The 15,036-nt window shown below is 45.5% G+C and overlaps 2 protein-coding genes across 2 annotated transcripts; one reads left to right on the top strand and one right to left on the bottom strand.

The window, feature by feature from the left end:
- Positions 1-1,843: 1,843 nt before the first annotated feature.
- On the bottom strand, positions 1,844-4,259 carry LOC125524624 (PLASMODESMATA CALLOSE-BINDING PROTEIN 2). The gene is made up of 3 exons (XM_048689664.2): positions 4,008-4,259; positions 3,393-3,666; positions 1,844-2,473 (listed from the first exon to the last, which is right to left on the bottom strand). The coding sequence occupies exons 1-3, from the start codon at positions 4,057-4,059 to the stop codon at positions 2,164-2,166; spliced, it is 636 nt and encodes a 211-aa protein (XP_048545621.1). The 5' UTR covers positions 4,060-4,259; the 3' UTR covers positions 1,844-2,163.
- A 5,443-nt stretch (positions 4,260-9,702) lies between these two features.
- Positions 9,703-13,629, top strand: LOC125524618 (chromatin modification-like protein). The gene is made up of 5 exons (XM_048689660.2): positions 9,703-9,881; positions 10,001-10,073; positions 12,943-12,994; positions 13,076-13,145; positions 13,337-13,629. The coding sequence occupies exons 1-5, from the start codon at positions 9,792-9,794 to the stop codon at positions 13,418-13,420; spliced, it is 369 nt and encodes a 122-aa protein (XP_048545617.1). The 5' UTR covers positions 9,703-9,791; the 3' UTR covers positions 13,421-13,629.
- The last annotated feature ends 1,407 nt before the right edge of the window (positions 13,630-15,036 follow it).

Below are 15,036 nucleotides of genomic sequence, written 5' to 3'. Positions count from 1 at the left end.
TTAGTTGCAATGCTTGCAAGGCTTATGTGATGTGCATTACCGAGAGGGCCCAGAGATACCTCTCCGACAATCGGAGTGACAAATCCTAATCTCGAAATACGCCAACCCAACATGTACCTTTGGAGACACCTGTAGAGCACCTTTATAATCACCCATTTACGTTATGACGTTTGGTAGCACACAAAGTGTTCCTCCGGCAAACGGGAGTTGCATAATCTCATAGTCATAGGAACATGTATAAGTCATGAAGAAAGCAATAGCAACATACTAAACGATCGGGTGCTAAGCTAATGGAATGGGTCATGTCAATCAGATCATTCACCTAATGATGTGATCCCGTTAATCAAATAACAACTCCTTGTTCATGGTTAGGAAACATAACCATCTTTGATTAACGAGCTAGTCAAGTAGAGGCATACTAGTGACACTTTGTTTGTCTATGTATTCACACATGTATTATGTTTCCGGTTACTACAATTCTAGCATGAATAATAAACATTTATCATGATATAAGGAATTAAATAATAACTTTATTATTGCCTCTAGGGCATATTTCCTTCAACTTCGAGTGCAAGACGGATGCCCTTGGCAAGCTTGGATTCTCCTCTTACCAGAAATGCATCGCGGCCATCTGCATGCTTGCATATGGAATTCCAGGCGATCTGGTGGATGAGTATGTGCCTATGAGTGAGACAACATGTCTGATATCAATGTACAAGTTTTGCCAGGCTGTGATCGAGGTGTTTGGCCCAGAGTACTTGAGGCAGCCAACTGCAGCTGATACAGAGAGATTGTTGGCGACCAATGCAGCTAGAGGCTTTCCAGACATGCTTGGCAGCATAGATTGTATGCACTGAGAGTGGAAGAACTGCCCATTTGCTTGGCAGGGCCAGTACAAGGGGCATGTCAACGCGTGCACTGCCATATTAGAAGCGATGGCTTCGCAGGATCTTTGGATATGGCATTCTTTCTTCGGCATGGCAGGTTCTCACAATGATATCAACGTGCTGCAACGTTCTCCAGTCTTCGCAAGGCTTGCAGAAGGCCACTCCCCACCTGTCAACTTTGTATAAGTCTTTATATAAGTCTTTATACAAAGTTGAGTCATCTATTTTGAAACGGAGGGAGTAGTTTTGATGAGAATATGGGCATTTTTGGCCATAACGAACAGAATGAGGCAAACGGATGCAGCCGCGCGCTGGACGCACGGTCACTGCATCCCAGTACACGACTCCAAATCGCCATCCAAACGGACAAAACGAAAGTCACGGTAGAGTTGGCCTAATAATTGCTAAATGTGCCACCTCCAAGGCACAACACCAGCCCGAGAGTCCCAGACTGCTCTTCGATCCATGCGTTGCCCCAGACCGCACCCAAGACCACCGCCCGGCACCCCAATCCCGTGCGCGCACCTGGCTGCGCCCGCGGCTGGTCCCGTCACGAACCGCGCGGCCCCCGAGGAGATGAGAGGCACAGTGGGGCGCCTCGTGAGCCTTTCCTGTGTCGGTGTCGGAGTACTGTACTACAGTAGTGCGCCACAGACAAGAGTCCAGATCAAAGTGGACTCCGCGCTCTGGCTCCGAGCACGAGACCCACCCTCCCTCGGTCGCCGCGATATTTCTCCTTGCCCGACATCCGTCCAAGCTCCATGTGCCGCCGGAAACCCCCAAAACTCCACCGTGCATGCACACACAAAACAAGCTCAACACGGAGCATGGCATCATGGGTGGGGTGGGTCGCCCTGATGATGCGAGGCCGTGACCGACAGGCCCAGCGCCAAGACAAACACGAGACGCGGTGATCATGAGCTAGCAGCACAAAAGTGGCATGCAAACAGACGAGGTTGGAACGACAACACATAATTATGTCTCGGAACACCGTCACCGCTACGAGAAGGAAGAAAGAATCCCCTACCAGATCTCATCAACTCTACCACGACCCGCACCGGTACAGACACCACATGGGGTGGTCAGCTTAATAAGAGTGCTAGTACTCATGGACAGACACACACACACTACGCTACCAGTACGTCCGATCGAACCATCAAAACGACGCCGGAAATGCAGGCGAGCGAGCGGGCACAAAAGCGGCGGGGGCGCGCCCACCGAATCCGGCGCCGCACCCGCATTGCCGACGCGCGGCCAGCCAGTGGTCACCACCGCATCAGATGAGGTGGAGGAGGAGCGGCGCGGCTGCCGCCACGAGGAGCCCGGCGGAGGCCACGCGGCGACCGACGGCGGCTGCGTTGTAGTCCTGGTTCATGCCCGACGGGCCGTACGCGCCGCCGCCGAAGGGGCTCCCCGGCATCCCGGTGCTGGTCGCGCCCGGCGGGGTCATGCTCCCCATGCCGCCGGTGCTGACGCCCGTGCCTGTCCCGGTGCTGCCTGTGCCGGTGCCCATGCCGCCGGTGCCCATCCCTGTGCCGCCGGTGCCCATCCCTGTGCCGCCGGTGCCTGCTCCGGTGCCTACGCCGCTGCACAAGGAAAGAAACATACACAAAGCGCGCACACACAGCGTCCGTCAGTACAGTACATTGCACGGCGAAATGTCTCACACGTCCCATCTTCAAGAAAGCGAGAAAGTTGCATCGAATCTATCTATTGCATAATGCGGATGCAATGATGCCGACGCGCTTGCCCAGGTCCGATGCCACTTTGAACGGGTGGCATTCGGCGAAAGACGGGTGTATCTTTAAGGTCGGACTAGAGATATCCGATTCAGACGCCTTTTTGGTTCACATGGGCAAAGCAAGAACTCAAGAACAGTAGCCCAAAGGGTGAACACGTCCAGCTACTAGAGCGGACATCAGCAGTGGCACTACTACCATGTGAAGATGCATACTATGTTGTTAAGCTGCAGATGTACTGTAATATTCGTGCATCATTAGTGGGCACGGCACATATTCCTCGAATCTACTTTGACAGCCTTTGCCAATGATTTTTCAGATCAGATTTGTGTTTGCATATTGCAAGCTGAAACACGGTACTACCACGCACTTCAGTATACAGGTCTGGTAGCGCTGGGTAACTCTGGTAACCATGAACTCTGAACTAGGAACACCTAGCTGAATGAACTATCATGTGCGTACGTGGTGTATGTGCGGCCGTGTGAAGAATCTAGATTACGGCGCACTAATAAGAATAACCCAAGTAAACTATGCCGAGCGACTGGTGACAGCAGTCAGGGGCAGTCAGAGCCCATACTGCATCTCGCTTATTAAGATACTCTATATACTTGCCAGATTCAAGTAGTCCAATCCAATCAGGAGTATTAAAAGGGAAATGCCCGTAAATCTATTATTAAACAGCTTCATTGATCTAGTAGAGTGGTAAGCATGTTCTAAGCCAAGCAAGCATGTGGGAGGAAGAGCATAGATGGGAGGGGCTATTAACCTAGCGCTGGCGGGGTACTTGCAGGATCCGGCGCTGGGGTCGGCGGCGACGAGGGTGGCGACGCCCATGAAGTCGCAGGTGGCGCCCATGCCGGCGTTCTTCTGGTAGTAGCTGTTGCAGGCGTAGGAGCAGTGGGCGACGACGGAGGAGGGCTGGAAGCAGGGCCCGCTGGAGGTGATCTGGGTGCAGTCGGCGCCCTTGCCGCACGCGTAGTCGATGGCCTTCTGCATCGCCGCCGGGTTCGCGTCCGACTTGCACACGCAGTACATCGCATCTGCTCACCCACTCAAACAGCAATAATAAGCCGGTTAGCTCACGAATCTGACAATGAAATAAATCTCTGTCGTTCTACAGTTACGGAGAATGGGGAAAACTAGGCACAAATAGCAAGAACACCATCTAGCATCTCTGATCTAGGGACAGCAACAGTTCAAGAACATACTACAAGGGAAAATTTGTTGGAGATGTTGCATAGGACATTCAAGAAGTGCTCTAGAGCAAGAAAGATTCAGGTCCGGGGAGTGAATGGAAAAGAAACAAACCTAGGAACTCAATCTAGACGGTCAAAAACCTAAGAAAGATTCATGTTTGCGCAGGGCGAGCTGGGCCGCTGACCTGAGCCGGTGAACATGGCGACCAAGAGCACGAGCACCAGAGGAACCGCCATTGCAGCAGCAGAAGGGAGCTTTCGCTCTCGCTCTCTCGCCGACGCCTCGCCGAGGTCCGAGCAAGCAAGAAGAGAGGAGGGGAACGGAGGAGGCTAGTCGGCGTGGCGTGGGAGAGTGGGGAGTGTGGTAGTGTGTGCAGTGCGGTCAAGCTCCCGAGCGCGGCACCCTTTTTATCGGCGAACACGGGCCACACAAGCCCGCATCGAGCCGTTCGTTGGAGGTGTCTCTGGAGGCGTCGGCGTGCGACCGTGCGGCAGTGTCCTTGCCACGGGGTGACGAGCCGGGCCGTGTCCGCATGCCAACGGCTTTATTTCGCTCGCTCGCATCAAGCGGCGGTGGTGAGTCATGGGTGGATCGTCCTGTGCGGCTCGTGCAAAGGCGTGCAGAGAGCTCTGGCCGCGCTGTCCCGCTTTGGCGCGGCATGGGTGGGAGTGACCGATGCGGCGGGCATGCGGCACTGTGCTCCTGCGCGGCTAAATTTCGTGTTTTGACCATTTTCTAAAACATATTTGAGATTCGATCTTAGTTTGAATTTTTTTGACATATGTCTCTTTTGCTACCGACAGGGACCATGGCGGTAGGGTTGCATGCCCTATCGCCAAAAAAACTCCTAAGTATTGAACACATTGCGTGCTCATGCCTACCGCAAAGCACCTTGGCGATAGCCTGCACAACCCTACCGCCAGAGAGCCCGGTTGGCGGTAGCAATGTTTCCTACCGTCAAAGTCTATGGCGGTAGGCTATTAGACCCTACCGTCATGGAATCTGACGGTAGCAAAAGGGTTAAATCTCGAAAAAAAATTAAAGTAGGGTCAAATCTCAAATAGGTTTATCAAAATACGAAAATTTGCCCTCCTGCGCTCGCCCGGGATGGCTTTATTTCTCCACCAAACCCAGTACTACTACTCCTACTCGCGCAGTGTGCATGCGGTGGTGAGCCACTGTCAAAAATAAAGCGAGTGGTGACGGCCAGTCGGCAGTGCGGATTAACGGTCGGATGGTGTACTTGGTGCTCTTTATTTTTGCTCCATCTTTTTATTACTAGATTCTGCACTAGTCCAGCGTGGATTGACAGTGAAGTGCTTTTGCGCTCGCTTTTGTTTCCCCGTATGATGGGTGCTCTCACATGGCCTGATGCGTCGACTGTTTTCTGGGTGTTTCTCACATGGGACGTTTACCCTCTTCCTGTGTCCTCTTGCTTCATGGTTTGCTGTGTCCTTCACATGGCCCGTCGTGTACATGGCAAAAATGGCTTGTTCCTTGTGAGTGGTAGGGACCTATGTCTAACATGTTTACAAATGCACTGCAGTTATTTGTTCAAAATAGTAATCACTATGCCTATCGACATTTAGAGTCATCCCGCAAAAAAAACATCAACCAGACTCACAACAATCAACTTGGAACGGAAGCACAAACAGGGGTAAAATAGCAAATAACGTGGCAGATGCATTTAATAGGAGAAACGTCTCCGCAATGATAAGAGCAACTCGAATAGCTCCCATAAAGAAAATTCTGTAAAAAAAACATTTTATGGGATGACAGTAAAATTTTAGGGAAGTTGTCTAACAGCTACTTTTCTCAGTTCCTGCAAACCTCTTCCCCTCAAAGGTTCTTGAGCGGAGGCGTGGCTGCACAGGGAAGCCTGGTGACAGAGGCTAGAGCGTGGAGGCGAGGCAGGGGAGGAGGCTGGGTTGTGGGGCGCAACAGCGGGATGCGGCCTCGCGGTGACAGAGTCCAAAGCGGGAGGCAGGACATGGAGGAGGTTGAGTTGCGACGTGCGGCCTCGTTGCGGCAGAGGCTGGAGCTAGAGCTGGTGCAAGGGAGGAGGCGCGGCGCTGACCCCGTATGGCGGGGCGAGGAGCTCCTCTCCTGAAGTTTTAGCCCGCCAAAATTACTACTCCCTCCATTCCCTTATACAAGGCCATTATGAAAAATATAATTTGCATCTATACAAAGCCACTAATTGTAATCGAGGCAAAAATTAATAATGTTTTCTCGTACTACCAATTGTTTTAATACATTGTACGTAAGAGTAAGTGCAACCGGATATTAACATAACACATTATAATACACAACATATAAATTTGAACTCACATATGAATGATATTTAAGATGTGGGTTTTACTCTCACCGGCCATCCATTGGAAATCAAATTAATACTACAAAAAAAACAGATGAATGCATGGTATACACCACGCAAAACTCATGTGGATAGCGAAGTACTCCATCTACAAAGAGAATTGAACTTTAGGACCATGCTACCTTACCTTGAACCAAAACAATATAGTAAAAAATGTTTATTCTTTTGCAAGAAAAAAACTTGAGATGATTAAAATATGGAAGATCCTGGAATAAATAAGAAGTGTATGTGTTATTCGCATATTATGGCATGTGAATGATAACATAAAAATGAATGTCAATTCTTTTAATAGATTTTTTTTGGAGAATTAAAGTACTCCCTCCATCCCAAAATAAGTGTCCCAACTTTACTACAAAGTTGTAATCAAGTTAAGGCACTTATTTTGGGACGAGGGAGTATGGAATAATCTAGATGACGGGAGAAGTATCTCTGTTTTGAGGTTTGTGCATACTGTGATTGTGTATAAGCTCAACTATGGAACCTTCTAAATTAGTACACATGGCACAATCCAGTGTAGTGGAGATAATATCCGACGGTCAACACTACTCGGAATTGGCACTTCTCAACCATTGGATCAGCTTCACCCAACAACCGACATTCAAAGATATTCATACACTATACAGTGGTATACATAAAAGGAAGGCTATGTTCATGTAGATGTGAGGGGAGATGGGCGGAATTATACGGGAATCCATGAAAAAATCGGGTTTACGAGAGTTGTTTGAGGTTTTTTTTGCATATCTTCCCGTAAATAGTAGTTTTTTTTACAGAATACGGGGTCTATTGAAGTTGCTCTAACTAGAGTCACTATTGATCACCCATATATACATTGCATATGAATAAGATTACAAATCTAATTATTGAGTACTTTCCGAGTGCTAAAAAGAACTAGATTTATAGAGCATGTGATGTAAAGATGGATATGCATATAAACATACAGACATTAGGAGAATTGAAGTTGTTTTGATATTCTACAAATCTTTGGTGTTCCTCCGAAAAATGATTCTTCAGTTCAGTTGTAGCTTATGAATCTATAGAGTGTTGTTGCATACATAGGCGCCTCGCCACCCTGAATGTCTCTCTCTTTAGATCAACAAAATTAAAATGTATGTGTGTAACGTAGGCTTTGAAAGCATACAAACAGTTAGTTCGAAGGATAGTAGGCATATGAAGATGTACCCTAAGGTGAAAGCTTTGCGCTTCTGACGTTTCGCTTCAAGAAAAAAATGTGACATGAGGTTTGAGCTCGTGTTGACTGTGCTTTGATATGCAGGGGAATAATTGATAAGATATATGCATATCTTTTCCTTCCATCATTGTTTTCCCTGTATCTTTCCGCTTTGGTGTTCTCATACATGTTTATTTCATGAATTGTCCTTGACGAATTGATTTTTTTGAATATATAGTGAGAACACATGTCATTAATAATCTAGATAATGACACTGTTAATTGGATTTTTTTTCTGACAAAACCACCGTGTCTTGTCAAATAATAATCCATGTCCGAGATTTGCAACAGGGAAAATAGCTAAATATGATTATTTATATTACAATATCATGCCACACAATATTGAATCGAACATTATGTCTCACTCAAGAGACACAATTTATGATGAGATCCACCCACAGTTCACTATAGCCAAACTTTAGCATCATTGCTCTCAAAATTTCATTTCACTCTATCATAATCCTTATGCATATCCAACTTAACAACATATTACTCATCTTTACATGTTCTTTTTATTCTATATACTATGCATGCATTCACATGCCATCAAAACATTATTAGTTATGAGTCTGTCTGCCACAAATGCACTTTGAGTTGGAACAATTATTTCTTGCAAATCGAATTTAAACGACTAGATAAATACATTTTTTAAACAACATTACAAATCCACGCGCCCCTCCTGTGGGCTGGCCCAGCAAGCGAAGCTCGTCCAGCTCAGAGCTCACTCACACATCACTCGGGAGAAACTGGTCAACATGGTTGGCCTGTTAACCAGCTGCCATTAACTTTTTGGAAATCTTAAAATTGAAATTTATTTTGCCAATTTTTTACAATATTTAATAGAAAGTTCATGAATTTCAAAAAGTTAAAAAGACCACAAATTTGAAAAAGCTTCTTAAATTAGAATTTTTTGTGAATTTGAAAAATCCCCAAATTTAAGAATTATTCACAGATTTTAAAAAGCTCATGAATTTCAAAAGGTTCATGTTAAAAAAATGGAAAAAGTTCACAAATTGAAGAGAACTTCATGAAATTAGAGAAGAAGTTCACGAATTCAAAAAAGTTTGTGCAATTAAAAAGAAGAAGAATGAAAAATGAAAAATCCAACAAAACCGGACGTAAAACTAATCCAAAAACCATTAACCAAAAAAAGAAAATGGGAGCTTCTAGAAGCTTCTCAAAACCGGGACGAGCATCTAGTGAGACTGCCTTAGATGGGCCGGTCCATTGCTATGCAGGGTGCGCACCATGTAGGCTTAACGCTATAAGCAGCGCCTTTTGTGCTGAATAGGATCAGGAGGTTGCTTTTTTAGTTTTTTTAGTGGAAATCGGGGGTTAGAACCACCAATCGAGGACCGCTCGTTCGGGAGCCTCCCCAAAAGTCAGTTGGGATATGTTGACGTGCTCTCAACCGCTGCCACAGGTCGCGCTCTAGGCGCTCCCTCCGAATTTTATTTTTATTTTTATTTTGCACGTGTTTTCGGCTTTTTATATGATATTTTCCCCGGTTTTATTGGTCTTTCGTTTTTCACATATCTTTCTTAGCTTTTGAAAAAATATGCAAAAAAATGTGTTTCTTTTTCGTTCGCGAGGGCACGGTTTTGCTTCATCGAAAGGCACGGTCGTGCCTGTTGGAAACAAAAAAAACGCGTCTTTTTTTTCCTTCCGCGAGAGGTACTGTCGTGCCTCACGAAAATGAAGAAAAAATGCATTCGTTTTTTCCTTCGCTAGAGGCACGGTTTTGCTTCCGTGAGAGACATGGTCGTGCCTCTCGGAAACAACTCTCGGAAAAGGAAAAAAAATGTGCTCCTGGTATGGTTTTTCATCCTTTTTTCGTGAGAGAAAAGTTTGTCAAAACCTATTAACATGGGATTTAATTTTGAAGATCTCAATGTGAGGAATCCAACATGAAAATGATTTGAGATTTGGATGCACAATTTAATAGATAAAACATTTTAAATAAACGGATCTTCAATAAAGGGGAAAACTCCCGTGTTGCGACAAGTGACGCACATGCAACACGCCGCTTGTCGTAACCTGGGGAGGTGGAAGTGATCTTTGGGAGAAGTATTCCTCAATTAGTGATTTCAGGGATTTGCTGAGTAACATCGTGTGACTCGTGTTAAAGAAAAAACATCGTGTGACTCAACCTGGGCTTCCCCTCGTACCCACACGGACGGCCTACTAAGTTGAACGACCATGTAAAAAAAACCTGAGTTGAACAACCACGGGCCGTTAGTAGGCCACCATCCCCCGTGTCCCCATGCCTTTCCTCTAAGCCTCACCCGACCCACCACAGTCTCTTCGTCTCGCTCACCGGGCTCCCCAACCAATTTCGTGGTGGCGCACGCGAAGGGTTCGGGTATGGAGGCGGCCGCCGACGAGGAGCAGGAGGGGCTGTCCGCGCAGTCGCCGGCACAGGCGCCGCCTTCATCAGCGTCCTCCCTTCCAAAGGTCCCTCGCCGTTCCTCCCGACTCCCCCCGCCCCCTCCCCCACCTCACCCCCTCCTCTGTTTTCGCCTCTGAAGATCGCGCGTGGTCTCGTGGCCTGATGCGTTTCCCTCGTATCGCAGGAGCAGTCGCAGGTGGAGCTGGAGCTGAGGCTGCTCCAGGCTCTCGAGTTCTACCCTCCCTCCAAACTCAAAGGTGTGATGCTTCGCCGTTGTGGATACCCGTAACGCATCTTTCTGTCTTAGTGGCCGTGACTTCATTTGTGTATGTGCCACACGAGTAGTTAGTCTTTCAATCATGGCTGACCTAATTGCTAATTCTGTGGATAGCCAACCTATGGGACACTGAAAGAGAAACACAACGACTGAGCCTCCATAGTAGTGTAGTAATAGTACTATCGTGTCCTTTCTCGGTTTCTCCCATGATGAAACAAGTTCACTGCTGCTGTTGAGGATCTCCAACTTTTTTCCTATGATGCTATGAATTTTATGGTCAGGGTTTCAGCTAAAGTAGGTTGACTGGAGTCCATTCTTTGTACCTAGTTAGTATATGAGGAAACTGGGCCTCTGAGGAAATAAGTACAGAATTTCAGGCGAGCTGTGTACCCCTGCAGGGCCTCCTGTATCATTACTGTTGTGAAAAATGGGGAAACAACTACATACTTGTGCTGTCATTTTAAGCAAAAGGAAAAGGCATTTAACCGAGTATACTCTGAGTGTGTCATAAAGCCTTGCTTGGTCAGGCTTAAGAGCCAACCATATCCTGCAATTTAGATACTTGATAGTTCCAGAGTAGGACACATTTCAAAAAATACTAGTGTAAAAAAGGCTCTTATATTATGGGCCGGAGGGAGTATTTTAGGATTAGGAGCACTCTTTTACTATTAGGTTTTTGTCGTGATGACCGGTGTTTTGGTTACCGAACATTAAAAAAATTACCTGGGGGGGGGGGCGAGAAAAACGTGGTTACCATGGTTACCGCGAAATACCGACATAATACCGTTCAAAATTTTGAAATGAAATTTGACTTCAAATATTTGGCTCAAGTCAAATTGCCACGGAATTAGAAATTTTCATAAACTGGTTGTTCCTCAGCTCTACCCTTACGTCGTCGGTGCCTCGTGGTCTCGAGTTTGACCCCTGCCCGCCCTTTTAAAAAAAAAGAAGATTCTGTTGTATATCCATATAATTAGACAAAAAAGATACTAGAGGGATTCGAACCCAGGACGTTGTCGTCTTAAAAGTCCCAGCGCCCTAGACAATACACCATCGTTTTCTGTGTCAAATGTGAGTTTCCATCCTACTTGACTACATGTTGATTGTTCAAATTCAAAAGGCTTGAAACGCCCATTTACCAGGGGGCAACGAAATATTCGGTAACCGCTCGAAATCTCAAAATTTCGTTCGGTAACCAAAACACTGGTGATGACACCAGAGACAACTGAAATTTGGAATAGTGTGCCATAAGTTACCAAGTTAAACAGCAAACAAGAAACACGCAGAACATGGCAAAGAATGCTGGCCAGCCTTTGCATAAATCCTCTCTATAACTATAATTTTTGGGGCTAAGTTTCAATCACCCTGTAGTTAATTGACATACAACACTGAACTGCATCATCTCTTATGCTTATTATCTATGATTTATTTTAAATATGGTACACGCAAGCTGTACTGCCCTCATTTGACAAAGTTGCTATATTTAGGAGATCTTATTTCATAGCTCGAAACGAGTGCATGATTGTTTAGGAATAGGATGTTCAAACTTAACCATGGAGGAAGACAGCCATCCCTCCATATGTAATGGAGTTCGGCTGTGTGCATAAATTGCTTCTTTTGGAAGGGCGTCCAACTAGAAGAATAGTCTACCATCAATTACCAAGTTTAACAGCAGAAGAGAAACCACGGAACGTGGCAATCAGTGCTGGCGAGGGGCGTACCCAGCGCTGAAAGCTCCCACACAAGGTGGGGTCTGGGGAAGGGAATTTCTAGACAGCCTTACCCTTGCACAATAATTCTGCAAGGAGGCCGGTTCGACCCAAGACCTCCAGGCCACAAGTGGAGAGACTCTACCACTGCGACAGGCTCGCCCTTCCGAGCAGTGCTGGCAAGGCTTTGCATAAATCCATTATGTAACTAGAATTGCTGGGGCTAAGTTTTAATCTCCCTGTGGTCAATTAGCATTAAACATTTAACTTTAGAATTTGGTACACACAAGCTGTATTATCCCCATTTGACAAAGTTGCTACATTTAGGAGATCTTATTTTGCAACTTGAAACAAGCACATGATTATTTAGGAATAGATATTCAAACTTACAATATTATGTAGCGCAGAGATCAGAAGAAACTTAGAAGATACCGACACCTTTTTCTGTAGTGTGCTTGGTCTTGATTGTTTTTTCCTGGATTTGATGAGGTTTTAAGGAGTAGCTAGTCATTCATTTGTCTTTTAATTGCACTCTGTCATGGGGGCCAGCAACCATGGAGGAAGACAGCCATCCCTCCATATATGATGGGGTACGGCTGTATGCATAGGTTTCTTATTTCGGAGGGGCATCCAACTATCTGTTGAAAGCTGTACTCAGCTAGCTCTAGCTGGCATAGATTGGTCCTTGAGTGCATGCAATTAGAAAGTATTGAGTATGGATTTCTTTGGAGCGTTTTCAGATCTGTCACAAAAGTAGAATTTACAGAGTTTGGTTTAACGTTCTGAAAGAAATGTCCTCCTAGGGTTAACTCTGTGTGTGTGGAGGGGGGGGGGGGTGGTAAATAGCAAAGCAGAAATAACAATGAGTTGTGCGCTGTTTCTGTTAACATGTCAATGCTTGCATACAAGGTGAATATAGCAAAAGAACTTCAGAAAAAAACAATCGGACACGGAACTAGCTCAACTCACAGAGTTACAAGACTTTGCACACTGATTCGTGTCCTCCCTTGGCCCTGGGAGTTTTGGCAAAAAATGGTTTTGCGGATGTTTGTTACATACAGGATACAGCTGTTGAAATGCTGATGAAGAATTTTGTTTTTGTTTTTGTTCAGTATGCATTCTAAAGCTGTGTGCTTGTAGGCATTCATCGCCACTTCATTCTCTACGGCCTCATGGAATACTTGAGAAAAAGGTGACCATATGAGAATCCTTCAGTTTGCACTTTCATGAAATTAGCGGGATCTGAGAGCTGACAACCTATGAATTCTTTCAGCCTCGACAGACAATTCTCGGCGGATGAAGTTTTGCAACTGCTGGACCGCTTCTTCAACCTAGAAATGCTGGTGATTGAAACACTCGTCGATTTGGACTACTTTGTTACCGCTCCTCTTTTAGCTTTGTGATTGTTTTGCATCGACGCTACGACCCAAATGAGATCTTGTCTTTTGAAGACATGTTTACTTTAATCTTCTTTGTTCCTAGTTTCGGGAGCATGGGCGTTATTTTTACAGAGTTTTGTCTAAACCAAATGCAGAAACCGGACGACGATGAGAAGGATAACTTCGGTCAGACGGAAGAATTTGCCTTGCCGGACAATTTCTTCAAGAAGGAAGAATGATGTGCAAGTTAGCTGTTTCTTTGTGTTCTTTTCCCCCTGTAGTCTTTGCCCTAGAAGCCTGGAACAGAACACCCATATATATGCTGATGAGCTGTGTTGGTGCTCACTGACTTGACCTGTGCTGTTGTACAGATTCTGTTCTGCTCGGGTACCCGATGAACTGTTATGAGTCTGCTCATTTAGGTTTGGAATTATGTGTTTCGCTCCAATCGTTTCCTTTGTGTCGGCAGTTCGTTGTTAGCTGAAACTGAAAGCAGTTTGCCGATCCGTGTCCCCGTGGTGTGCCTGGGGATGATGGTGTGGCTGCTGCATATTGACAGCATTGTTAATAGTATAGCCAACTGCTGGCTATATAGTGTTGCCATGTCGCGTATAGTCATCACTTATAGTCACCTATACAATAAAGTTAGCTATAAGGTTGGCTATAAGAGTAATTTTTTTTTCATTTTATCTCTATCTTCCTCTTTATATGTATTGCATTTGCTTAGGAGTACGCATATAGCTAGGCTTTTGCATGAGAGTCCTCTTCCATCATTATTTTCACGTCTCTCTCCTTCATATAGGCAAAAATGCCATGTAAGCAGACTATAAGTTCATTATTGTACTTGCTCTGATTACGATCACCCCGCCACCTCCACTGGCACAAATCAGTCCCCTCTTGTTGTTCAAAGGGTGGTCCGGACAAATCTTTCAGGCCCTCTTTGGACTGCATGGATTATACAGGATTATTTCCTAAGGATTAGTGGATTGCCTTTGGATCAAATGAATGTTGGCACTCACATTCCTTTTCATAGAAATTTGAACATCCATTGAAAGTCTGGAACCCATTTTAAAAGTTGATCATGTAGGATCGAGACTTTCCTGTTCACTGACTTAACCTGTGCTGTTGTACAGCTTCTGTTTTGCTTGGATACCCGATGAACTATTATAAGTCCGTGCATTTAGGTTCAAAATCACGTGTTTCGCTTCGGTTGTTCCCTTTGTGTTGTCATCCCGTTGTTAGCTGAAACTGAAAGCAGCCTGCCTATCTGTGCCCCCGTGGTGTGCCTGGGGGCTGGGGATGAGAGTGTGTGTGGCTGGTGCATCTTACTGCAATCGCCACGCCACCACCGTTGGCACAAATCAGTCGCCTGCTCTCTCGTTGTTCAGCAATGGTGGTCCGGTCGAATGGTCCAGGCCTCATTCGGTTTGAAGGTTTTTTACAGAAAAAAAGCATAGGAACAAAGATTCCAGAGAAGAATGTCCTATAGATGCATTCGGTCTGTAGAAAATGCGGACGGGAATTTTATAGACATATTATTCATTTTCTGTATTTTTCAAGGAATCTATAAATCCACTTAAAGCTCCTTTTTGTGCGTATAAACGTGGGAAGACAATTCCTTAGAATGACAAGTGACATCCTATCAACTTTCTATACTGTTCCTAGATCCTAGGTTTTGGTCCCTCCAAACCGAACGGGAGAATTCTATAGGATCCTTCCCTAAGTAGTCCGTATTAGTGGATTGCCTTTGGATCAAACGAATGTTGGCACTCAAATTCTTTTGCATATATTCCGTAGAAGTTTGAACATCCCCTGCAACCCAATCATGTACTCCCTCCGTTCCATAATATAAGTC

Source organism: Triticum urartu, chromosome 1A (assembly GCF_056163025.1).
Source record: "Triticum urartu cultivar PI428250 chromosome 1A, HENAU_Tu73, whole genome shotgun sequence".
NCBI lineage: Eukaryota > Viridiplantae > Streptophyta > Magnoliopsida > Poales > Poaceae > Triticum > Triticum urartu.
Note: the sequence above shows the minus strand (reverse complement) of the source record. Positions and strands in the feature narration are given on the sequence as shown.

Excerpts from the sequence above, each read along its gene's own strand:
- LOC125524624 (XM_048689664.2), bottom strand. The coding sequence starts at position 4,059 with ATGGCGGTTCCTCTGGTGCTCGTGCTCTTGGTCGCCATGTTCACCGGC. Across the intron at positions 3,667-4,007 it reads CGCCATGTTCACCGGCTCAG|ATGCGATGTACTGCGTGTGC; the intron begins GTCAGCGGCCCA and ends GTGGGTGAGCAG. Across the intron at positions 2,474-3,392 it reads AAGTACCCCGCCAGCGCTAG|CGGCGTAGGCACCGGAGCAG; the intron begins GTTAATAGCCCC and ends TTCCTTGTGCAG.
- LOC125524618 (XM_048689660.2), top strand. The coding sequence starts at position 9,792 with ATGGAGGCGGCCGCCGACGAGGAGCAGGAGGGGCTGTCCGCGCAGTCG. Across the intron at positions 10,074-12,942 it reads CCCTCCCTCCAAACTCAAAG|GCATTCATCGCCACTTCATT; the intron begins GTGTGATGCTTC and ends GTGTGCTTGTAG. Across the intron at positions 13,146-13,336 it reads TCTTCAACCTAGAAATGCTG|AAACCGGACGACGATGAGAA; the intron begins GTGATTGAAACA and ends AACCAAATGCAG.